Source organism: Podarcis pityusensis, assembly GCF_964106645.2.
Source record: "Podarcis pityusensis genome assembly, chromosome: 4".
Taxonomy (NCBI): Eukaryota; Metazoa; Chordata; class Lepidosauria; order Squamata; family Lacertidae; genus Podarcis; species Podarcis pityusensis.
Window position 1 is genome coordinate 18,923,078 of NC_138027.1, and position 26,423 is coordinate 18,949,500.

Sequence of the window (26,423 nt, forward strand, 5' to 3'; positions counted from 1 at the left end):
TTCCACTCCCATCAATCATCGGCTGTCCGGTTGATTGCTCAACAGTCAGATTTAGATTTCCTCTGTGTGGAATGGCTGCCAGCAATGGATGTGCAGGGACATGACAACCTGAGAGCATTCAGAGCCCTCTTTTAGATGTCCAGATGGCTAATCTCCTCTTCTGATTTATTTTGGATTTTTAAAGAGAGCGAGATGGAGCTTTCCACTTCCGTTTAATGCTTGTGCTTTCATTCAGGAATTTGGGAGGATTCATGAGACCATGGGTTTCCCCATCTTGCTGGGTGCCAGCTTCCTAAGGGGAGCAGGTAAGATGGTGGGAAGGTCAGCGTGGTGCAAACTCATTGCCAGGAATGCCGGATTGACTCCACCTGTGTATTGCCAGGAATGCCGGATTGACTCCACCTGTGTGTTTGGACTGCACTGTCCTCCTCCCATAGGTGCCGACTCCCTGGGGTCCTGGGTCCTGGGTCTCCAAGCACCCAAGCACCCACAAAATTCCCCATGAGGAAGCTGGGCACCCACAAATTTCAGCATTCTGCATGGCACCCACGGCCCCAGGCACCCACAGTCACAGGGCCAAGCTGACACTCTTGCCTCCTCCCCAGATAAGCCACAGTTACCCACCTGCCAGGAAGCTAATGCACTGACTCAACCCCACTTAGAGAGTCACTGCTGTCCACTGAGCCTAGTAGCTGAACTAAAGCATGTGACACTGCAAGAACCTGTTTCATACTTCCATATTCCCTCCTCTTCCCCTGTGTTGAATTTGAGAATGTAAGCTCCCAGTGTGTGGAGCAAGCTGCAGAGCAAGCAAGCAGAACCCTTTATCTTCCCCATCCCTGTTGGGTTTTTCTACAGCCGAATTCCCACTTTTGCTGCAACAAACCTCTGTCAGCAGGCCCAAAGGTACAGTCCAACATTGCTGGCTCATCTACTGCAAAAGCCCAAAGGACTTATTGGGATAATGGGTCTGCAGTGAAGCATGTAGGCATTTGTCTCTGCAGGGACCTGGCTGAGAAATGCCACAACTATCTCTCCATGCACAGGCATGCATGCTGACATAGCAGTACTGGACCCTCAGACTCTATAGATTTTTGAGATCACCTCCCTGTTTCTCCTTGATGTAATAACCTCCCTGCAGCACCCTTATCTGTAAAGTCCAACTAGCAAGGGAGCACAGAAGGCCCCAGATTCACTCCTTGGCATCTCCAGATAGAGCTCTGAGATACCCCTATCTGAAACCCTGGAGAGCCCCTTCTAGCTAGATGGGTCAATGGCCTGACTCCAGAATATGGCAGCTTCCAAGGTTCCCGTATGGATATCATGTATGCTAAATAAAGTGGCCCATATTTCAGCCCAGCTATGTTTTCTAAACTCCTTATATCTTCTTCAGGTCACATACACAGTTTTGAGTCAGAATGTCTTAGACATCTGTTTTTGAAAACCTTCCCTAGCGCTGCCTTTGTCTCGCTCTGAATTTTCACAGAGCGCTTGATGCCAATGAGATCGTATCATCACCTTGGGCCTTCTAGATTTGTGATCTTTTCTTGATGCCTCGGCTCAGCGGTATCGTAATGAATAGTTTCTAGGTAATGATGATGTCAGATATATTGCCTGATCATCCCATAAGCTTTGGTCCTTGGTTCATTACTGCTTGCAATTTATTAGATGCAAGTAGGTTACATTGCTTTACTTTTTGCCATTGTGTTGGAGTAACCAATTCTTTCATCTGGACCAGTAGATTTTTCCACATTTATCTTAATTCCAGAAGCGTCTTGTCCGCTGCTTCAGAAGCTACCATGAGCAAATAATTTGTATAGTGATGATAAGAATTCAAGCTAAGCTTCTTTGTCTTTTGGTGGTACATCTTTTCTCATTAGGGAAGCAGAGAGAACACTTTTGTTTTTCTATGTCTTTAATCAATGGTCATTAACTTGATCTCTGTTTCAATGCAATGGCAGTTTCCTACTTATTCTGAATTACCATATTTCCTGCTCATTTACTTATTTGTTATGGTTGGGCTCCTAAAAAGCAGCTCTGGCACTTGCAAAGGATTTGTGTTAGCCAACTGAGCTTTGCTTTTATTTTGCTTAGTCTTTGAGCACTTGACCTTATCGATCAGAAACGGCTTTAGAAGCTCCCCTAAGTTTCAAAACCAGCTTGCCATGGAGACGGAAATCTGTTTTGAGAAGGGCCAGCCCTACTGTTAGACAGAGGGCGCATCCAGACTCCACTGGATTCAATTTCCCCTGATATTGCCTTGCCTAATGATTTCCATGGTTTATGTGATCAATCCCACAACATAAAAGCCACTTCTGGGAATCTAGCAGAAGTTTAGCTCTCATCTCTGTTTTAGTTGCTTCCAGGAAAAAAATCTGTTCCAAACCCTATTAACACAGATAATTATGGGAGTTTTCAGCTGCAATTCCTCCACTCTTTTCATAGATAGTGCCATGTGATGAAATTCAGAGCAGTTTTCCCTCATGCAGTTCTTTCCCACTGTTTTCATGGGTGAATCATGGGGGAGCAGAACCACGTGTGTGCGTATATGGTGAGATCATGTACAATGATGTCCTCCGCTGTGTCACACCACACCAATGGTGTGAATCAAATCTAGTACAATGTGGTGGTATATTGATAGGTAGGCTTCTACTGCATGTGGGGTGGGGGTGGGGGGGTGTTTGTGTGTGTACAAATGAATGTGCACACAAGTCAGGAGGGAATTACTTTCGCTTGCTTTTCAGAGCAATTGCTATATTAGTCTGTTGCACTAAAAAAGAGAAATCAATCTTCTGTATACTTATTTGAAAGTAACCCCATGAAATCCAGCTGGGTTTAATTCTAAATAAACCTGCATAGGATTGGGAATTCTAATTTTAGGTAGTCGTGATAAAACCTGACTCAGGGACGTATTCTGGTTAATCCAGAATACTTTAGTTTCTGGCTCCACCCACCACTGGCTCTGACTCCACCCACTACCAGTTTGTGTCCTCCCCCACAGATTACACTACTGCCAGGAAGGAAAAGATGGCTCCATACACATTGTGGAAGATTCCCAGGAACATTCTTGTGTGTTCCTTTGATAAATGAGGACAGTTTCTAAGGATGACCATCCAGGTTGTGAAATTACACCAACACTGCCCTGAATCTGTAGAGGATTTTTTTTGTTTTTGTTTTAGAGAAGCTCAACTACCATTACCAGTCTCTCCACAAGAAACCCCAACCTGTGATCCTCTTAGGATCAGACTTTGAAAATCACGGATCTCAGCGGCAGTGAGCGAATAGGTCTTTTTCCATTCTCTGTCTACCTTGCATATTGTTTCAAAAACTGCAAAGTATGTTAAGCTTGCTTTTAAATATGAACCAATTCAAATGTCTTCCCCATTCTTCCTAATTCTAGCTGACTGGAAACCCCAGATCTTGAGAAAAGTCTTCCATGTAGGATTTCCATTCATGGCAAGCAACTCTTTCCTTGTGTTCTATTTTTGAGGCATGTTGCTAATTTCTCTCTCTCTCTCCTTCTAAAAAAAGCAGCCTTACAAGCACATAAAACATATATGAGGCAACTTGTACCAGTAATGTGGTCCTGGACAATGTTTTTCGGATTTCTTTTTTCCTCTTTAAAATCCATTGTTATTTATTGCTGTGTGGTTTACCGTGGTTTTTTCACAGGCTGCATGTAAAGATTGCGCCTCTTTAAAGCCACTTTACTGCGATTTTCTACTGCCCAGTGTGCTTTGCTGTGTTATTAACTCTTCTTTTGTGACCGAGAACAAGCTTTCTTTTATATGTCACTGACCTTCAGAATTGGAAGCTTCAGTTATGGTGATCTGGGGGTGGGCTTGGCTGTGTGTTGCTGTTTTCCCTCTTAGATACTGTAGTGTTTACTTCAGTGTCTGAAAGGTATGATAATAACTCGGTGATTATCATAAACACTCATCTATGAGTCTGTCACCTTCTAATATCAAGTTATAGTTTATTCATAAATACAGTGAGTGTGAAGGGCAGGGGATTATGGGATATGAACGAGTTTATCACCCTCATAGTTTTATGGGCATAACTAGAACCAAATGAAAAGTTTGCTGCTGCTTCTGTGTCCATTCCTCCTCTGAGTTATGATGCATTCCTAATTCCTGCCAGTACTGTGAGGTAGGTGTCTCATAACCTCTTGCATAGCAACCTGCTTCTCTCTCCTCAGCCAATTAGAAAGTATCTCAGTTATAACCTTCCAGAACTCTTGAGTCTGGTGCTGAACCCATGACAGCACAGCTGAAGAGTATGTTCCCAATTAATGGATTGGCCACTTTCAGCTCTGAGGTGCTGGTGCGAGATAACACTGCTGCAATAATTTTTATGACTGCTAGCAATTACAGTGGTACCTCGGTCGAAATAAAAAAATTCCTTCCTGTAGCACCTTAAAGACCAACTAAGTTAGTTCTTGGTATAAGCTTTCGTGTGCATGCACACTTCTTCAGGTATCTGAAGAAGTGTGCATGCACACGAAAGCTTATACCAAGAACTAACTTAGTTGGTCTTTAAGGTGCTACAGGAAGGAATTTTTTTATTTCGACTATGGCAGACCAACACGGCTACCCATCTGTAAGTGGTACCTCGGGTTACAGACGCTTCAAATTACAGACGCTTCAGGTTACAGACTCCGCTAACCCAGAAATAGTACCTCGCGTTAAGAACTTTGCTTTAGGATGAGAACAGAAATTGTGCGGTAGTGGTGCGGCAGCAGCGGGAGGCCCCATTAGTTAAAGTGTTATCTCAGGTTAAGAAAAGTTTCAGGTTAAGAACGGACCTCCAGAATGAATTAAGTTCTTTACCCGAGGTACCACGTAACTGAGAGAGAGAGAGAGAGAGAGAGAGAGATCTGCTTTCTTGTGATCCCAGATCTTACGCAGGAGTATAAGTTTCTGCTGAACCAAAGTTTTAAGAACAGAACCAAAGTCTAAGCAAGATCTCTTGACACTTTCCATAAGACAGCAAGTCTGATGTCTGAAGATCAGCACCTCTTCTGGAAGGCAAAACAACAGGCAGTGGCTTGGAGACGCATCTGGTTCTTCAGGGGAGAGAAAACCAGTGGTCTCCTCCCTCTCACAAGCCCTCTCACCCACCTTTGCCTTCTTGTCTCCCCAGATCATCTTGCCCAGCAGCTTTTGGAACCCCCAGACTGCCTCCGCCTTGGGGTGGAGACATGCCTCTTGAAGCCCCCCTGAGCTTTTGTCTAGTTTCCACTGAATGGAACATAGGAAGAGACAGTGGTGGTTGATGCTCACTGGACTGGTAGGATGGAAAGCAGGGAGCTCAACAGTAGGTGGCGCTAGAGCCCATGTCAGACAGGGCAAGTAGCCGTGTTGGTCTGATGCAGTCGAAATATAAATTAAAAAATTAAAAAATTGTCCAGTAGCACCTTAAAGACCAATTAAGTTTGTTCTTGGTATAAGCTTTCGTGTGCATGCACACTTCTTCAGATACCTGAAGAATATCTGAAGAATATCTTCCTCTTCTTCTTCTTCTTCTTCTTCTTCTTCTTCTTCTTCTTCTTCTTCTTCTTCTTTATAAATTTTTATTATTTTCCACACACTTTCCCACAAAACTTATTAATCAACATACAAACCTTTTTTTGCTCCGCCAAGCTTACGACTTCCCTCCTTCCCTTCAACTGGTATCCCATATCAAATCCAATCGCGCATTCTAACTCTTTACAATTTATCTACATTGTAGGATTTACTTCAGTCCTGCTAGTGTCTTCAAGTTTTTACAGTTATCATTTAAGTAGACAATAAATTTACTCCAGTCTTTCTGAAATTTCTGATCATCCTGGTCTCAGATCCTGCAAGTCAGTTTGGCTAACTCAGCAAAATCCATCATCGTCATCTGCCACTCCGCAATAGTAGGGGTTTCTTGTGATTTCCATTTTTGCGCCAACAAAGTCCTCACTGCAACTGTGGCGTACATGAATAATCTCTGATCTGTCTTCATAATCTCATTTCCCATCAAGCCAAGCATGGCTTGCTTGCCTCAAGAATATCTTCAGATACCTGAAGAAGTGTGTATGCACACGAAAGCTTATACAGTGGTACCTCAGGTTACAGACGCTTCAGGTTACTGACTCCGCTAACCCAAAAATAGTACCTCGGGTTAAGAACTTTGCGTCAGGATGAGAACAGAAATCGTGCGGCAGCAGCGGGAGGTCCCATTAGCTAAAGTGGTACCTCAGGTTAAGAACAGTTTCAGGTTAAAAACAGACCTCCAGAACGAATTAAGTTCTTAACCTGAGGTACCACTGTACCAAGAACAAACCTAGTTGGTCTCTAAGGTGCTACTGGACAATTTTTTATATTTTTTTATATATTTAGACAGGACAACTAATTCTAGTTTTGTCCCCATAAAGGCAACACTGAGGAGGAGGAGGAAACTGAATGCCAGGGTCACCCACTGGACTATAGAATCATAGAAGGGTAGAGTCGTAAGGGATCCCAAGGGTCATCTAGTCCAACCCCCTGCAATGCAGGAAACTCAGCTAAAGCATCCAGGACAGATATCCACCCAACTGCTTGTAAGTAAGAAGGCAGAGAGGGTAGTGGGTGCCCAAGAACAGTGCTCCATTTGCTCACAAGGGAGGGGGGCAGCATCAAAGGGTTCTGAACCAGTTTTCAAAACCTCAAGGGGTTGCAAGGAGTTTTCTGTTAGCAATCTGACAGCACTGAATGTATTTCTTTTAATGCATTTGTTTGTTTGTTTGTTTGTTTGTTTGTTTGTTTGTTTGTTTATTACCACGGAAATTCGGTTCTGCAAGCTCCCTCTGCCTTTTTAGAAAATTGTATTGTGCAATTTATTTATTTTTCCCTTGGAGCCCTACCCTGAACTTTTGAAGGACTTTCATCCATAACGTTTTGTACCGGTGCAATTTCACCTCTGCGCTTTTGTACCCGGGGATGTTGCTGCAGGATATGTCACGTTTAACAAGAGGAAATCACTTTCCAGGGTAACTTGTCATTAAGACTCACCGTCAGAACTTCTGAAGTTATAGCTACAGAGCCAGAGCCCCTGCATGGTAAACCGTAGCTTGCAAGGTCCAGACATTTCCTAATCAATAGATAACGTGCCGGTAGGAACTAATGCCCTTTTCACCCCCTAATATTAACAGTAATAAAGTTCTCCGGAAAGGACACGACTGTCTTTTTAACTGCCTCTTCCCAGTTGCAGACCCATAATTCATCTTGTAGCGTTAGCAAAAAGAGATAGATGTTCCTTTGCCCATTTTGCCAATCATAGCACATGATAACTCAATTCTATTCCCAGAATTCTAAATGAACTCGACAGAGCAAAAACTAGAGTCAAGGGTTTAATGAGATTCTAGTATATTATTGGCCTAATCCCCTTTTTATTTTACCTTTTATTTCTTGCTTTTGACAAGACACTACTGTCTTTTCTGTAGCAGCAAGCAAAGTGGCATCTCCATGTGATTGACAGCTTAGTTTTCCGCCCCCACCACCCCTCCTTTCTCCAGGTATCTAAATAACCAAGGTCAAACTGGACATTACAGGAAACACGAGTAAGCTGGTGATTTTGCAATATAATTTCAAGTAGTTATTTATAGCCCACTCATAAAATATTAAACATTGGAGAAACTATCTGTCTGATTATTAACTTGTGGTTTGAATATCAAGTGTCTGCATGCAGCAGCAAGTGTTTTGGGGGTCGATTTGGAAACTGGGCAAAATCAGCAATGGCAGAAACAAGAGAAGATAAAAATAGCTCGTATTGATGCTTTCAGGATCCATTTGATTTATTCATTTATCATGTTAGCCGTGTTCTCCACTATAAATAAATATTTGAAGTACAAAGTATTGCACACAAAGTAAAACACAGGGAGTGGCTGTGGGTCAGTAGCAGAGTAACTACTTCACATGCAGAAGGTGCGATCCTGGGAAAACGTGCTGAAGTGGTTGTTAGGGTGGCGCTGTGGGTTAAACCACAGAGCCTAGGACTTGCCGATCAGAAGGTCGGCGGTTCAAATCCCCGCGACGGGGTGAGCTCCCGTTGTTCGGTCCCTGCTCCTGCCAACCTAGCGGTTCGAAAGCATGTCAAAGTGCAAGTAAATAAATAGGTACCGCTCCAGCGGGAAGGTAAACAGCGTTTCCGTGCACTGCTCTGGTTCGCCAGAAGCGGCTTAGTCCTGCTGGCCACATGACCCGGAAGCTGTACGCCGGCTCCCTCGGCCAGTAAAGCGAGATGAGTGCCACAACCCCAGAGTAGTCCACGACTGGACCTAATGGTCAGGGGTCCCTTTACCTTTACCTTTAACCAATGGCACCTTTAACCACTGCCCCAGTGACTTCAGTCTGACTTCAACCAGCCCCCAATTGCCTTCCTTCCTGCCAGGAAATGGCTCTGCCTCTTTGGCTCTACCACTTAGATGCCATTGTACCACTTAGTACCATTTTGGCATGTTGAGCGGTATATAAATAAAATAAAAATAACAGTACTGTTGGTTTGCCTACCTTCTGCCTTACCAGTCTCAGTGGTAGGGTGGGCACTAGCCACCTCTGCTACTAACCATTAGTTTAAATATTAGAGCCATTTCCCTAAACCATATTAAAGAAATTAGCATTTTAAGACTCACTAAGAAGGCCCAACCCACCCACCCCCAAGCTGTCTCTTCTGCAGCAAGTCACACTGTTCCTCTCTTATATAAGTATATGACCAGCTAGTTGCCCTTCTGGGGGTTATGTCAGGGGTAGGGCTTTTAGGGGGGCAATTACCACAATTACCACAATAAGGGAACAAGGATGCAAGGAGGCAGCAATTTCTATCTCATTCTGTGTTTGTCACAATCGGCGCTGTTTCCATTCTGCTACAGTAAGGCTTCCACTAAACTCTACATTATTCGTCTCCCCATCCACAACGGCCCAAACTAGCACAAATCATTGTTGATTATTTCAGTGCATTTCAGTGGAAGGGAAATGCCAAAAGCAATGCAGAAAATTATGTGATTATTTATGGACAAAAAAAGAAAAGAAGAAAGATAGTGAATGCCGCTCATATTTGCTTAGGAGGTGATTTTTGTTCCTGTCCTTGGCAAACATGGAAATTGTAGCTGTTTCCCCTCCCATTTCCAAGGGAATTATCCATCATCACTAGTCAAAAGCACTTTTTTCCAGTCTACTTCATACACATACATACTGATCTCTCCTTTTGGTGAGAATGCTAGGAACGGGCCATATCTGTTATTGTTCTGATGTGGAGCCAAGTTGTTGTCACCCAGAGGGGGGAGATGGTGTGGTGTTGAGAGGCCAGCACACTAGCTAGCCACCTGTAGAAGTTTGAAACTACTTTTTTTGAAACTACAATAAAAATCTAATATAGTTAAAGGATCTCAGAAAAATGGTGAATGTTCGGCCAAGATTATATAACGACTTTTGGTAAATAGTGATAAAATTACAAGTTCCAACAGGCTCACCCATCTCAAGTTAACATTAGCCATGCTACTTAACAATTCAAAGCATATAAATTGGCAAACATGGGGGAAAGTTTATATACCTGTATAAAATCACAGGAAAGCTTTAAATTAAATGCAACCTTCCAACAAAAGGAATATTGAGACAATCATCAGAGTAGGTTCGCAGTAGTTAATATTCCAATAGTGTTTCTTTAAATCAAGGACCCATGCAAAGAAGTAGGTTCCATCTGAACAGACAATATTACAAGGCTCACTTTAATAATAAAGATGATTTAGCTCTGCAATCATTGCCCCAAGCACAGAGAAACTTTCCCTGTAAATAGTCAATTAGCAACCTTAGTGTTAACAAGACTCTCACCGCATTCACTGGAATTAAAATTTGTTGTGCTTCACAGAAGTATGGAAATAATTCCCCCGTTCATTATGTCTCACTCAAGGTCAATGATATAGCACTTGAGGCAGAGTTTGACCTTCAGATTTATGACACTTTGGGCCCAATCTTCAGGTGCAAACCTCCATAGAACTAAATGGGGTATGCCAAATGACACCACATGAAGCTCTTAAGAACCAACTTGCATAAGAACAAGGTATGAGGAGAGCTGTTGCATTCACATACCCTCCAACATACTGAATCCCAAAACTGGCATACGTGTGTTCCTGTCCGGGCTCCTGTGCAAGTCACGTTAGCCATGTGAGATCATGGAGCCCTAAAGACATGCTTTTTCAGGGCCATACACTCATGCCATCCAAAACCGTGTGCTTTGGGGCACCACATGAGATCGTGGCCCCCAAATAGGCTTGGGTGGTGAGATCTTGGCATGAAATTAGGCAATATCACAGCACCCAAAAATGGCCACCATGCTCTCGCAGGAAAAGTAGGCTGTCCTGGTTTTTCCGGGTCACTTGCGGAGTATGCCTTCAGGTATTGTTTATGGGCATCCCCTAGGCAACTGGTTGTGCTACGTGAGAATACGATGTTGGACTAGATGGGCCTTTGGCCTCATCCAGCAAGGCCCTTCTTATGAGCTCTGTTGGATAAAACCAAAGGTCCAGTATCCTGTTTCCCACAGCATCCTGTTTCTCACAAGAAGAACACAATGATAACACTATTTTGACACCTTTATTCCCCAGCAAGTGGTACCCAGTCTACTGATATTCATATGCTTCTATTGGGGAAGGGTTATAGCTCAGTGGTTGAGCATGTGGCTTGATTGCCAAACGTTCCAGGTTCGATCCTTAGCATCTCCAGGTAAGGGTGGGAAGGACCCCTGTCTGAAACCTTGGAGAACTTCTGCCTGTCATTGTATATTTGACCATTGGTCTATCTAGCTCAGTATAATCTATGTTGACTGGCAGTGGCTATCCAGAATTTCAGACAGGGCTCTCTCTCTGCCCTCCCTGGAGATGCTGGGGATGCATGCAAAGCAGTTGCTCTACCACTTAACTAAAGTCATATCCAATATCTAGAAGGCAGATTTCCATTTCCATTTTGGCCCTTTGATATTTGCATAGTGTGAACAGGGGGCTAGTTTAGTCTAACGTCTTTTTAATATTCAAGAACCTAATTGAATCTTTAAAACCAGCTAAAATGTTTCCTTTTCTTACTTAGCTATTGGGCGTGCAGTGGGAGAGGCTGTTGTTGCAACATCCTCAGAATGCACTGTTGTTTTTCATAGAGTTTTCTGAGAAGGACTTAATTTTCTTCTTCTGTCATTCATGAACCCAAAAAAGAGATTTACAACGGGGGAAGGATAATGAGTATTTGGTCTGAGATCTATTGTTCTCCAAATCTAATGAATAATCCTGGAAATTGATTTCAAGGGAAATAAATATTAAATATCCCATCCACTTCTAAATGTACATGTTATAGAGCTTGTTGTAAAATTAATAGAAATGGATACCAGAGCAGAATTTAGATTCCGGATTTAGTTTGGTTCCAAAACTGCTCACTGTTGCATGCTCCCATGAAACCATATTTGCAGTACTCCTAAATTCACTGTTTCACTGATGTCTTTGTTTGTTTGTTTGTTTTTTGGATGTTTATTTTTCTTTTTAAAATTATCTTACTGTGTTTTACGTAAACTATCTGGGGATTTGCATATTCAAGCTCAATCCAGATAAGACCCAGATAAGTGGATGGAAAGGAGGTTGCCTGCTCTTGGTGGGGTCCTCTGAAGGAACATTACAAGCTACCATTGCATATTTCCCATACATACCCTCTCAAGAGCAACATACTGATCTGTGGGCTGGGCTTGCATTTTACAAACATCATGTTGACTGTTCCCACTGACGATTGCTCACCACCATTACCTTCACCAATACCTCTGCTGGTTGCATGGCCTGAACATGGAGTGATTAACCTGGGGATCACCACATGTTTACGGCATGAAAGTTAGCAGTGGAGGGTGGTGTGGTGCCCTGGGCTCACACCTCAGAGCCCCCTGCCTTGGTCTTTATTCCACCAAACATGGAATGGTGTGGAAAAATGGTTCAAGAGATGAAGAACCTGTGGCCCTTGAGATGTTGTTTGACTCTATCTATCATCCTTTCTCACCAATGACAATGCTGGAGTTGTAGTCCAGCAGAATCTGGAGGGCCAGAGGTTCCCATTTTCTGCCACAGCAAGAGCCTTGGACCTTCCTACTCTACCCAGAGCCACACGCATTGGGTTCCACCCTCTGCACACGTGTGATGCCATTGGTGGGAGGAGGCCCGATGGGGCTTGTCATGGCCATGAGAAAGCCCAATGTGGCCCACCGCAGTCCGCAGAATATTGAAGGACCTGGCCTCCTCCTTAAAAATTGGGGGGGGGGCTCGGCCCCTTCTCCTCCTTATAGCACCCATGCCCACAGGTGTCACGATTGTGCCATTTGCTGCAAGGTGACCACAACCACCTGTGCTTTAGTAGCAAGCAGTGTAAGAGCTTTAGTACTCATTTCAGAGTCCTTATATATAGCTGTTTAAAAACTGGTAGTGGCTCATATGTCCTGTGTTTTCTGCATGGATTTAAAGCTAGTGATATGGAACCCAACCCTTTTAGCACAAGCACAACCCTCTGTTTGGCTGAAAGCTGGGAATGGCTTGAGCCTTGGTATTTTACTCTTAGCTTTCCAATCACCTTAACGGCACTGCACTCAAGCATTTGGAGATAATCCATTTTAAATACAAAGGGGGAAATCAGCTGAGTGAGAGATCCAATTTCGTTTTGAGCTCTGGGATTTAACCACAATCGAGTACCTTTAAATTAGATGGACAATATTAAAAATAACAAATTTCAATAAGGAGTGAGACTCTCAAAGGTTTCATATAGGGTTGAGTCAGTATCCTGTTTGCCCAAGAACTTTCAGCAACGCAATAACTCGCCCCTAGCTCCTCTCAGACTTAGAGGCTTAGAAGTCTATTATGAAAAACAGAGCTCGAGAACTCACAAGGCGCTCAAGGAGAAATAAAGGTCCCAACTATTTACAAATACTTGTCTTCCTTCTGCATAATCTACATTAAAGAATATTGACAGGTTCCGTATCTGGGCTAATGTGAAATGACAGATTGCTCAGATCAGAACACTGCGAAAGGCCACAGGGTAAATGAGTCAATGCAACTTCCCAACCTGCTTTGCATCTCAAAAGCCCCCTCGCCAGCATGCAGCACAAACCAATTTCATACCCGCAGTGATGATGTCAACTGAGAAAAGTAGGAAATAGGAAACTGAACTATTTAAGCTACTTTCCCCCTTTAGCCTACTTGCTAATTCTGGATTGATGCAAAGCTTTTTATCATCTGTTACTCTTCTTTTAAAAAAAAAGTTGTTCTACATGAATCCCACATTATCATTTCAGCTTCTCTTCTAAGAAACTATGAGATTCAAGGTTGTTGTGTTTTTCTTTTTTAAAAAAAAGTATGCATGCATTTAACAATTAGGTAAAAGGTAAAGGACCCCTGGACACTTAAGTCCAGTCAAAGGTGACTATGGGGTTGCGATGCTCATCTCTATTTTCTGGCTGAGGGAGCCGGCGTTTGTCCACAGGCAGCTTTCCGGGTCATGTGGCCAGCATGACTAAACTGCTTCTGGCGCAACAGGACACCGTGACGGAAACCAGAGCTTACAGAAACGCCGTTTACCTTCCTGCTGCAGCAGTACCTATTTATCTACTTGCACTGGTGTGCTTTCGAACTGCTAGGTTGGCAGGAGCTGGTAAAGGGAGCTCACCCCATTGAGCACATTTGAAATGCTGACCTTCCAATGAGGAAGCCCAAGAGGCTCAGTGGTTTAGACCATGGCACCACCCTCGTCCCATGTTAACACTTAACAGCACAGTCCAATGTGTGTTTCCATGGAAGTGGAAGTTGCACTGTGCTCAGCTGGGTTAACTCACAAGTAAATGCCTTTGGATTGTGACCTGAATGACTAAAATGCAGTGTGGTTCACCAAGTTATGTCTGAGGCATAGTTTGCAGTGAACAGAAACAGAATCTTCTATAAACCCAGGGCTTTTTTTTCAGCTGGAACTTGCCAGAGGTGGGTTCCGACCCTTCTCAGGGGGCCATTATAAGAAAATAAGGGAGGCTTTCGTGATGAGTTCCAGCACCTCTTTTTATAGAAAGATAGCACTGTATAGACCTTTCATCTGAAAACATTTTAGATATATACAGTCACATTAGTTGGTACCACCACGAGCAAGGCTTGGCAGTCTGAAAAATAAATCCGGAAGCTTTCTTTCTTTGAGAAAGCATGTTCTACATGAAGTTTCTCTCCATGACTGTCTCTTAGGCATCCTGCACTTAATGTCCTCTTGCGGAAATTCTTAACCATCTTAATCCCACCTTGCTCTGGGCTGCCAGTATAGTTTGCGTTCCAACATCCTGTACCACTGTGGGAGACTTTCCTCCAGTGCTCCCACTTTATTTAAAGACTCTTTTACTTGGGGAAAAACCCCCTCTTACTGTCCCATTTAGAGACTGAAGATGCAAATCGAAATCTGGCATCTGTGTTGCTGTTGGTTTTTGGCCTTGCCCTTGTAGCATTATGCTCACTCCAATTCTCCAAGGACTGAGAAGTTGCAGAGGTTCAGTTTCCCTTAGAAGACCGTTTCTGGAGGCTTAGGGTGTTTTCTAATATTTGAGGGTTTTTTTGTTTTTTTTTACAGATATACAGGTAGAGCATAGGGGGAGACTAGTGGCTGAAATGTTCCAACCGAGAGCCAAATCCACTGCTCCACGTCAGTCTATGCTTCAGTCACAGCTAGATTGCCCTCGTCCCTTGGCTAAAGAGGAGGAATAAGGATTGAGTCCCCAAATTGCACAATCATGAGGTGGAATGAGACTATTATGCCAGGCGGCCGACACAGGAGTGAGGAGGACTGGGCAGAGGCTACCAGTTCTGCTAGTGCTGCCAGCACTTCTGGTCACCTTTCACCCACCCAGGGAGCTGAGAGTTTTTTCCACCCCCTATACCCTCTCTTCAGTGCCTTGCCATGTGGAAGGGCCCAGGGAGATCCTTCCTCAGAGTGAGGCATTCTGAATGTGGTACTCAGACGAATGACTGCACCACCACTGCAGCAGCTGCAGCAGAGATAGGCTGCTTAAACTTGGGAGAATACTGTTTTCACTGCTACATATTTATTTCCTGATTCTGTCCTAAACGGCCTCAGCCCAATATACCTGAAAGAGCGTCTCCTCCCCCATCTTTCTGCCAGGACACTGAGATCCAGCTCCAAGGGCCTTCTGGCAGTTCCCTTGCTGCAAGAAGCCAAGTTACAGGGAACCAGGCAGAGGGCCTTCTCGGTAGTGGTACCCACCCTGTGAAACGCCCTCCCATCAGACGTCAAGGAAATAAACAATTGTCTGCCTTTTAGAAGACATCTGAAGGCAGCCCTGTGCAGGGAAGCTTTTAATGTTTGACGGACTACTGTATTTTAATATTTTGTTGGAAGCCGTCCAGAGTGGCTGGGGAAACCCAGCCAGATGGGTGGGGTATAAAATTATTATTATTATTATTATTATTATTATTATTATTATTATTCCTGTCCAGATACAGGCAAATTCCCTTTATGGGACTCTCTGCTAGACCTGCCTCCACCCTACCAGCCTTTCCATATAGTTGTGAGCAAACAGGAACAGTTGGTGGATGAGCCATCCAAATGTCACATACTTTCAGTGTAAATACATTCTCTATTTTTTAAAAAAAAACATACATCCTCACGAGAAAAACAGCTGATTTCTCCATTTTCGCACTATTATTACAGCTGACAACAAAATCATATGATAAAAAGCAAGGTTGATGAAACCACTGATCTGTGTAATCCAATCCTTTTCTCTGAATCAAATACATGTGGTGTTGCTTTTCCTAATATTTTATTGAACAGCAAGTAAACTTGGCACATTTTTTTTTGACAGGGAAAAAGCAGGAAACAAATTACTTCTTCTGTATTACTGTAGAAAAGCAATAGATACTGTACATATAGTTTTTGGCAGTTTCCTGCATGTCAGAATATAGCAAATAAGTAAATCTAATATTGGGGGGTAGCTTTGCAATGGATGTTGTAAACGTTCCTTTCTCCACATTTTCCATTTGTTATTTTATATATTTATGCATTTTACATATCTTAATACATCAGTTATACAATTGTCACCGTTTATCTTACACTTCCTCACGCCTCCCTCCATGGGGTCTTTTTTAGTCCTTGTTAAGCTGCATCTCCTTAATTACCACCCCTCTTCTGCTTATTTTATCTGCTGCTCATATATCTAATCCCACTTGGAAGTTTATCTGATTGTTATATTTCTTTAAATATTCCAATTCTTCTTTTATATCTGACTCATCCTGATTTCTTATCTTTGCAGTCAACATTGCTAACTCCACATAGTCTATTAGCTTATTCTGCCAGTCCATTTTTGCAGGACTATTTTTGTCCTTCCACCTTTGGGCAGAAATTATTCTGGCCACTGTTATTGGATAGAGGAAAAGACTAAGCACTTTCTTGGGTATTTCCCCCTCTACTATACTCAATAAAAACATCTTTGGTTTCTTGGTAAATATGACCCTTAACATCTTTTTTTTAGTTCTGAGTATATCATCTCCCAATACCCTTTGGCTTTCTTACAACCCCACCTCATGTGTATACATGTCTCTTCAATCTCTTCGCATTTCCAACATAAATTGGTTCCCTTTTTATACATTTTTACAAGTTTACTAGGGATGAGGTACCATCTATATATCATCTTTTGTAGATTCTCTTTTAGAGTATAGCATGCCAAGAATTTCATTGTTTTTCCACAATTTCTCCGAAGAGGCCATATCTATGTTGTGTCCTAGGTCAATTGCCCATGGAATCATAGAGGTCTTTGTCATTTCTTCCTTTGTTAATTTCATTTGTGCAGTTGCTGCACTGCAACCCTGCTCTTTTTCCAAATGGGAGGAATGACTGGATCTATCTCCCTTCTTCTGATGATAACCTGTAAGGTGGGTTAGGCTGAGACACGATGGCTTGCCCAAGGCAATGTGGAGATATAGACTTTGATCTCCCATATCCAAACAAGGATAGGGAAGCTGTAGCCTTACAGTGTTGATGGTCTATACCTCCTGTCATCCTCAGCCACTAAAGCCAATGGTAAGAGATGATGGGAATTGTTATCTAATAATTGATGGGGGCAGGTAGCAGTTTCATTGAACCATACTGGCTCTCAACATTGTTTTCTAAAGTAATGGTGTATCAAGAAACATGGCAAAGCTTCCTTAGACTATTCATCTAATCCTTTCAGCCAGATATAGCAGGGATTGATATAGCATATTTACTATGCCACAAATCTATGTTTCTGGGTATGGTCTAAGGCAGGGAAGTACAACATGTGGCCTGAGGGCCACATTCAGCCTTGATACCTTTTTTGGTGGCCCTCAGCAACATTTGATGCCTCCCTTTGCAACTCTTGCACTGCCTTCCCAAAGCTAGATAAGCTGACATTGTCCTAGAGTCCCCCAGCCTCCTTCCCAGAGCCTAGTTAGCGCTTTCTCAGCTTTAGGAATAAAGTGGGAGGGCTCTAGGTCCCAGCCAGAGCCTCATGCCTCCTTCCCAAAGCCTCACTTATCTGGCTTTGGAAGGCAGCATGAGGGCTGGGGGATGACATCAATTTTTGGCCAGGCTCTCACCCTCCAGCACAGCAAGGCAGGATCAGTGTCGAAGTACTCTTGCAGCCCACTTGGTATGAAAAGTTCAACCCCGCTGGTCTATGGAAACTCCAGGCAAGGACTCACTTGTCCTCCAAGACTGGAAACTTACATTTTTAAAAATTTCAATTAACCACAGTTTATGTTATGTCAGCACCCTAAACTGTCATTAATCTTAACTACACTTTGCATAAATGAGTCACATTCATAACCCATGACTTGACGTTGGCTTGTGCCAAACAAACCATAGTTTAGATTAACTGCAGTCTGTCTGGCTAATAAATGATGAAAGCAAAGATTTCTGGACGCCTCAAGCCCGCACTGGGGGAGGAGTGTATGAGACCAAGGCTCACCTAGGTTTTTTCCCGTCCAGACACAAGTAATTGCAACCACTGAGTTGAGCCATCGTTTTATCCAGCTCAGTGCTGTCTGCCGTGGCAGGCAATGGCTCCCGGAGGCTTTCTGCAGAGGCATTCAGCCCTGTCCCTGAGATTATTTAAATGGAGACTGAACATAGCATCTTACGCATGCAAAGCATGTCTTCTTCCATTGAGCTATGGGTTTCTGCTTCAATCCTGCAACAGTTCTGAGCCTGGCAGCAGTCGGTCATGCTTTCATAACCCTGAGGTTAGATTACTGTAATGCACAGTAATGGAGCCCAACAAGGAAACGTATGCAACGTGATTAGATGGAATGGACTCGGTTGTCAGCAGTTAGTACTCTTGCAATCCATCCTTCAACTTCCACATGCAACATGCAGCGTGCAGCCTGCCTGACCTTTCCATGCCCCCAGATTTTCTCTGACACCTATCTACCCTATCTGTGGAATTGCTTAGAACGGGGACCGTGTTCACATCCCAAGTTAATGGTTGCACATTTTTCATGACAACGAGACTTTCTCCACCCAATAAATCTCGGGAACTGCACCCAACAACAAAGCTGTAATTTATTTTTTCTTCTGTAGGGTCATAGAGTATATTCCTTTGATGTGGCAGGTTTCAGGACAGGTTTTGTTTTTATAAGAAAACAGCTCCTAATTCTTCATCGGAGGTGATCAATCCACTAAAGGGTTAGGAGGGACAGAGTGGGAAATTTCATTATATGCGGATGACATAATGATTACCTGCCAGGTAATCTAAAGAATCATCTTCTCCCACAAGCCACTGCCTGAATGTTACAGTCTCTCTTCTACAATTAGGTGGGTGATGACTGGAGGGTGGGCTTCTTTGATAATGGTGTCTCATATATTTCAATAGGGACAAATGTAAGGTTCTGCTCTTAGTCAAGAATTAAGCAGCTGCACAAATATAAGAAGGGGGGACATCTGGCTTGCCAGCAGCACATGTGGAAATGATCTAGGGGTCTTAGTAAACCACAAGCTTAATGTGAGTCAACAGTGTGATGCAGCAGCAAAAAAAGCCAGTGCTCTTCCAGACTGTATCAACAGAAGTACAATGTCCACATCAAGCAAAGTAATAGTACTGCTCTATTTTGCCTTGGTCAGATCACACCTGGAGTATCGTGTCCAGTTCTGGGCACCACAATTTAAGGAGAATATTGATAAGCTGGAACGTATGCAGAGAAGGATGACCAAGGGTCTGGAAACCAAGCCTTAAAAGGAGTGGTTGAGGGAGTTGGGTATGTTTAGCCTAGAAAAGAGGAGACTGAGAGGAGATATGATAGCCATCTTCAAATATCTAAAGGGCTGCCACATAGAAGATGGAGCAAGCTTGTTTTCTCCTGCTCTGGAACCAGTGGGTTCAAGTTACAAGAAAATCAAGTACAAACACAAAAAATATTTGGGACAATAGGAAATGTTTTAAATTATCAAAGCTTTGGAAGGCACTGGGAATTAAAATAAACAGAATTCCTAAATTATATTTCTTGTTTTAACTGCTCCAGATTACAAAAGAGCTTACAAAATAATGTAGGGGGTGTGTGTGTGTGTGTGTGTGTAAATTTTTATAATATTCTTTTATTGCTGTGCATGCGAGGAGGGACTCCAACTATGGCTATTTCTGGCATCAATAATAAATTCATTGCCAATGTAAATCCTTTTGTATACGTTCTTCTGTAATGCTCAGCAAAAACTTGTTTCTCTTCCAATGTTTGCCTTTGGCACCAGAGGTGTCCCATGTGGTCAGCCATCTGCCCCCATCAACAGTTAAGCCACTGCATTTTGCACCCGTTGGAGCTTCTGGGGCATGCCAAAGGGCAGGCCCACCTAGAACACATTGCAGTAATCAAGTCTCAAGGTTTCCAGTGTCTGGACCACAGTGGCCAGGTTACACCAATCAAGATACAGCCATAGCTGAGATACCAGACATAGCAGCTTGTCACAGCAGGAGCAATCAGATGGGTTCTGCTGGTGTATTTGTAGTGTGCTTCATATTGTTCAGTTCCTTGATCTCATGAGGAGCAACCCCTTGTGTGAAATCTCTGTCTCCATGTCATCGGCTAATGCTGGCATAGACAAGGAAGTGCACAACGTGATAAAAGTCAGCATACTGAATAAGTTGCACTACATATTATGGGATGGGACAGGACCTCAGTTGGGCCTGCAATTCTCAGGAGTAACCCCATGGTTCTTATACAGCTTAATTCTACCTTTAGTGTCTCTGGCTTCATTTAGATAATGTGCTGCCTAACTATAATAAATGAAAATAATATGCATTAGTAGCCAGAGCTCATTTTCATCTTCATGCTACACTGGCATAGAGTGTACTATAAATCATCTTTTGGCTATATACAATTAATTTCCTCTCCTTTCCCCATCTGCTTTTACTTTGTACCACTGTCTGTTTTTAGATTTGATTTGCTAAGGTCACCATTAGATTCCAGTTGAACAGTTGGTGCTTAGTATTAAAACATCGTTTTGATGGTAAAGTTATACTTTTCAAAACTGAGAGACAAACATCCTGTTTTCAAAAAAAAAAAAAAAAAAAAGCCTTGCACATTTACCCTTCTAAGTTTTAAAAGACTGTTTCACTTCTTTGGAGAGTTTGGACCTCCTGTATTACAGAAGGCAAGGGGATAAAAATGAGTTTATTTTGGCCTTATTTGAAAGACTGGCAAACGCAATTGACATTTTCATCATTCTTAAGAAACATGGCGGAGACGGTCCGTAATTCCATTTGAAAGATGACTCCACAGAAGTTATCTGCATTTGAGATGATTCTGCATATGCTATTTCAGGATAAAAACCTTTTTTATAATTTTCAGGATAACTGTTCTTCCAGATGGGAGCCTCAGAATCCTGAATTCCACCAAATCCGATGAGGGAAGATATGTATGCCGAGGCGAAAATGTATTTGGTTCTGCAGAAATAGTTGCTTCAGTGTTTGTTAAAGGTAAGACGTGGCTGTTTGTTACATTTATTTATATTTCTATACCACTCCCCACCCTATAATATACCCCAAAGCGGCATAAAGGTGGTTCTTCCCAGATACACTTTCAGAATATATATATATACACACACACACACAACAAAAAACAATTCAAAATCCAAATATCAAGATTACTCTTAATATCCTGACTTATCCCCATCCCTTCCATGGGTCCTAGTGATAATATTTACAACTGCATATCAATACTATCCAAGTTTTATCCTTCCAAACTGTCCATACTTTCCGTTAGTTTACAAGTGTGGTTAGAATCCTGCTAGTGTTTTAACCTGCTTACAATGGTCTTGTAAATATATCGTAAACTTTTCCCATTCTTTTTTAAAGCTCTTTTCCTCCACTTTCAGATTCTTCATTTATCAAATTATACCGCCCTGTACCCTTAGATCTCGAAACGTAAAATTACTAGGGGGGGGGGGGGTAAATTACATTTTGAGATCTAAGGGTGTGGTAAAATTTGATAAATAAAGAATATTTAAAGGTATAATCTAGTTGGCCACTGTGAGAACAGAATACTGGAATAGATGGGCCATTAAGCGTAATCTTTGTCCTTGAGTTGTCTTTGTTTTTATTATGTATTTGTGTGTGTGTGTGTGTGTGTGTGTATACAGTGGTACCTCTGGTTAAGAACTCAATTTGTTCTGAAGGTCTGTTCTGAACCTGAAACTGTTCTTAACCTGAAGCACCACTTTAGCTAATGGGGCCTCCCGCCTCCGCTGCACAATTTCTGTTCTCATCCTGAAGCAAAGTTCTTAACCCGAGGTACTATTTCTGGGTTAGCGGAGTCTGTAACCTGATGCATCTGTAACCTGAAGTGTCTGTAACCCGAGGTACCACTGTACACACACACATGCAAACACACACACACAAAATACATAATAAAAACAAAGACAACGCAAGGACAAAGATTACACTAATGTTCCATCTAGTCCAGCATTCTGTTCTCACAGTGGCCAACTAGATACCTTTGGAAAGACTGCGAGCAGAACCTGAGAACAGCTGCACTCTGCCCTCCTGCAGTTTGCAGAAACTGGTTTTCAGAAGCATGCTGAAACCCACTGCCACTCAGTGTAGATAATACCGATCTGCTGGTCCAACAATATAAGGCAGCTTTCTATATTCCTAGCCTAGCACACCATGCCACACATCCCTTTTGTCTCTTCAGAGCCTACCAAGATAGACCTGTCTCCTAAAAGGACCGAGCTGACAGTGGGAGAGAGCATTGTCCTCAGCTGCAAAGCCATTCATGACCCCACCTTAGATGTCATGTTCCACTGGATTCTGAATGGGCAGCCTATCGATTTTGAGAAAGAAGGAGGACACTTTGAAAGCATCAGGGCGGTGAGCATGCTTCAAAAATCCATTTCTTTTCGAAGTGGGGGGAGAATCAAATGGAAAAATGGTTTGCTGGAGAGAGGTCTTTTCATCACAGAAATATTTCAGACATGACCGGAAGAAATGTAATTACAGTCAAGGGCTTTGAAAAGAAAGAAAGAAAAAGAAATGTTAGCTCACCGAATTAAGTATCTCATTTGTGTTAATTGAAGCATAGGAATATTTACTTTAGTCGAGAAGGAAATAGCCGTGAATCTTTACAGTGTAGCTACTGGTGAGACATTCATGAGCCTAGTGAGAGAGAGAAAACCCATACTTTTTTAAAAAAAGTAAATTGTAGCCTCTTCTGCATGATGCATTAAAAGCAGTATTATACCGCTTTAATAGCTGAGGCTTCCCTCAAAAAACTTCTGGGAACTGTAGTTTGATAAGTCTAGCCCTCTTCCCATGGAACCCTGGGAGTTGTAGCTCTGTGGGGGGAATAGGGGTATCCTAAAAAATCTCAGCATCCTTTACAAACTACAGATTCCAGGGTTCTTTAGGGTAACCCAAGACTGTTTAAAGTGGTATAATAGTGTTTTAAATGTGTGGTGCAGATGAAGCGCACACTTCTAGCAAACATTTGTTCCTGGTATGCTTAAACTAGTTCAAGGAGAAGTGCTAACAAAAAGCTGGTTGTGTTGTCTTAGTTATTACAGACAAAATACAATTGATGGAGTACATTCAATTTCATTTATTTTGTAATTTTCTACGCCATCGCAAAGGTTATGTTATCCAATGTTTAATATGCAAGCTAAATACTGTGCATTTTTTTAGCCATTAAAATAATTTAAATTCATCAAATTAATCAGAGTGATTAATAAAGCTGGTTGTAAACTGGACATTATTTAATCAATGGACAGCCTTAGTAAATGTCCTTTTTCGCTTATGTAAATGAAGTCAGCAAACCTCCAGCAAACTAGGCATCATTCTGGAAGGACCTGTTATCTTGATAGTACCACTTTTAGATCTTTGAAAGGAGTCCTGAACAAGAGAATTTCTGGCACAGTGTGCAATTGTGTTGTTTGTAATGAAGATCGGTTTTCTGTTAAATGTGTTCCTTGTTGTGGAAAAAATTACAATATGGAGTATATATTTGGGGGAGGAATTCTTTTTCTAAGTTTCGGCCCATTTCTAGTCACCTACAATCGGTTCAATGTAACAACTAGTGATCCTAGATTGGAACCCATTTCAAAAGAGGTCCATTGCTGTATTTTGTCATTGGAATGAGGAACTTCAATAAGAAGGTTGGGCATGCTTCAGGGCACCCTCTCAGGGTTATTTGCAATGCCGTTTTCTGTGTGCAAGTGGAACAAACTTCAGCTTGTGCAATGGGACTTCACCTTCCTCTCCTCTTCACTGGAGTCTTCTGTGGGCCTTCAAAATCTTCTCCAGAGCATTGGATGCCCCTACCTAGCAGCTTCTGTGGGTAACAAGGAGACTGCAGGGGGAGGAAAGTCCAGTACACTCAAGTAATGAGGGATTCCATCCTCTGAGCAGCCTTAATGGTGCCCTGGACTCTCATAAATCTCCCAGAGTCCTTTGCAACAGGCAAGTGTCCATGACAGATGTGCAGGGACACTTCGGCTGACAAACACTGGTGCGTAATGGATGCCCTGAACGTGTGTGAAAACCAGTACCCTACCATTTTTGCTTCTTCTTTTTTTACTAGTTTTAACTTTCCAGTTACTTTTTTTTAAAAAAGTGGAAACTATTCAACTTTAAAATGTCAGGAAGACTAAATGAAGTTCAGTAGCAACAAGGTCCATATGCATAAAATCACATGTCAGAAAATGCTGCACTAAATAAGTAGTTTTCATGGGATGTGGCAATGCTCGCTAAAACGTTCCTTTTCAAACCACAATGCTTTAATTGGAGAATTCCTGCTAAATAAATGCTGTGAGTCATCCTGATTCCTGATGGTGCCTGACGGCTTTGCCAGTGATATGGAAAGTGAAAAAGGACCATTATTTTCAAGACAACTTATAATATGACCTCCTAGTGGTGCAGCAATAAAACTGCTAGCACATTTGCAAAGCTAAGCAGGGTCTGGTGTAGTTTCAAATTGGATGGGGGACTGCATGTTCAGATTCCCGAATTGCAGAAGTTTGGACTAGATGACTAGGTTACACCACCTTCCATTGTCACTTATGGTTTCCCTGATGACCATGCTTTTCTATGGCAGTTGCTTAGCTGTGCGGGCTACGATTGATGGGAGTTGCAGGCTAACGACAATAAGAGGCCCACAACTTCCCCACCAATGAGCATGGACACAATCCATCTGTAAAGGCTTCTCCATTCATTTGCCCCTGCTTGTGCACTTCCAACCTGATTCCCACACAGCCCAGATCCTGTCCATGTGGTTTTGGCCTCCAAAATGACCAAAATAGTCTAGGGAAGGGCTTTCCTGGCCACTATGGTAAAGTAGGAAGAGCCCTAATACAGCATTGGCCCAGCTAGCAAAGCCAATGGTCAGAAATTAAGGGAGCTGTAGTCCAAAACATTTGCATGGCACCATGTTGGCTGCCCTAATGAGTAAAACAACAACTCTTAAAATATAGCCCCATTAGGTCTCCTGTATATACCAGGCTGTAGCTGGTTAAAACAATAACAATAATGTATTTATATGCCACTCATCTTACTGGGTTGCTGTAGCCACTCTAGGTGTTTTACAAAAAACAACAACATCCGACCCAGTAAAGCATAAAACATCAAAACTTCCTTATACAGGGCTGCCTTCAGATGTCTTCTAAAAGTCAGATACAGTGGTACCTCGCAAGACGAATGCCTCGCAAGACGAAAAATGCGCAAGACGAAAGAGTTTTCCGTTTTTTGAGTCGTTCCGCAGGACGAATTTCCCTATGGGCTTGCTTCGCAAGACGAAACGTCTTGCGAGTTCTTGCGAGTTTGTTTCCTTTTTCTTAAAGCCGCTAAGCCGTTAATAGCCGCTAAGCCGTTAATAGCCGCTAAGCCGCTAAGCCGCTAAGCCGCTAATAGCCGCTAAGCCGCTAATAGCCGTGCTTTGCAAGACAAAAAAACCGCAAGATGAAGAGACTCGCGGAACGGATTAATTTCGTCTTGCGAGGCACCACTGTACAGTCATACCTCATGTTACGTTTGCTTCAAGTTTTCAGGTTGCGTCCCCTGGTGACCCGGAAGTACCGGAAAGGGTTACTTCCGGGTTTCGCGACTTGCGCATGCACAGACGCACAAAATGATGTCACGCGCATGCGCAGAAGCGGCGAATCATGACCCGTGCACGCACATACGTGGAGTGCTTTCTTTTCAGGTTGCGAATGGGCCTCCAAAATGGATCCCATTCGCAACCAGAGGTACCACTGTAGTTCTTTATCTCCCTGACATCTGATGGGAGGGAGTTCCACAGGGCAGGTGCCACTACTGAGAAGGCCCTCTGCCTGGTTCCCTCTAGCTTCACTTCTCACAGGGAGGGAACTGCCGGAAGACCCTCGGAGCTGGATCTCAGTGTTTGGGCTGAACAATGGGGGTGGAGATGCTCCTTCAGGTATACAGAGAAAGAAGGCAGCTTGAACAACATGCTAAATCGTATGATTACTGAGTATAGAGCGTGTCATCAATGCATGGCAAAGCCAGAGCCATGAACACACCTGGATGGGTGTCTTTGGGACATGGAAGAACAGTTGTGCTTCCTCTTCTTTACTGTTGGCTTCTCTTTCAAGATCTGTGAATAAGAGCAGAATCAAGGGCTGAGGTGCTTTTGTTTTGTTTTGCTGAAATATTTCAGAATGCCGGGAGCTGCATTCTTCCAAGTCAGACCATCTAGCTTGGTAATATCTTTTTTTAATAATTATTATTCTTAAAAATAATTTTTATTAACCGACCAATCAAATCAAATCAAATCAAATCAAATCACATAAATTCTGAATTACAAAGCCAAATTTTAAATTTTTGTTGACCCATATTTCAAGTTCCGAAGGGGGATTCCGATCATCTTCTTGCTACTGCGTTAATATCCACAAATCAGTCCAAATAATGTT

General features: G+C 42.7%; 1 protein-coding gene across 4 annotated transcripts in view; it reads left to right on the forward strand.

Annotated features, from left to right (window-relative positions):
• The window catches only part of CNTN5 (contactin 5), a 674,545-nt gene that overhangs the window by 587,227 nt on the left and 60,895 nt on the right, over window positions 1–26,423 (forward strand). For all 4 annotated transcript variants that reach the window (XM_081001824.1, XM_081001823.1, XM_081001826.1 and 1 more), the window contains 2 exons: window positions 20,855–20,982; window positions 22,199–22,374. In XM_081001824.1, coding sequence (XP_080857950.1) covers window positions 20,855–20,982; window positions 22,199–22,374 — 304 coding nt within the window. The remainder of the gene's footprint in view (window positions 1–20,854; window positions 20,983–22,198; window positions 22,375–26,423) is intronic.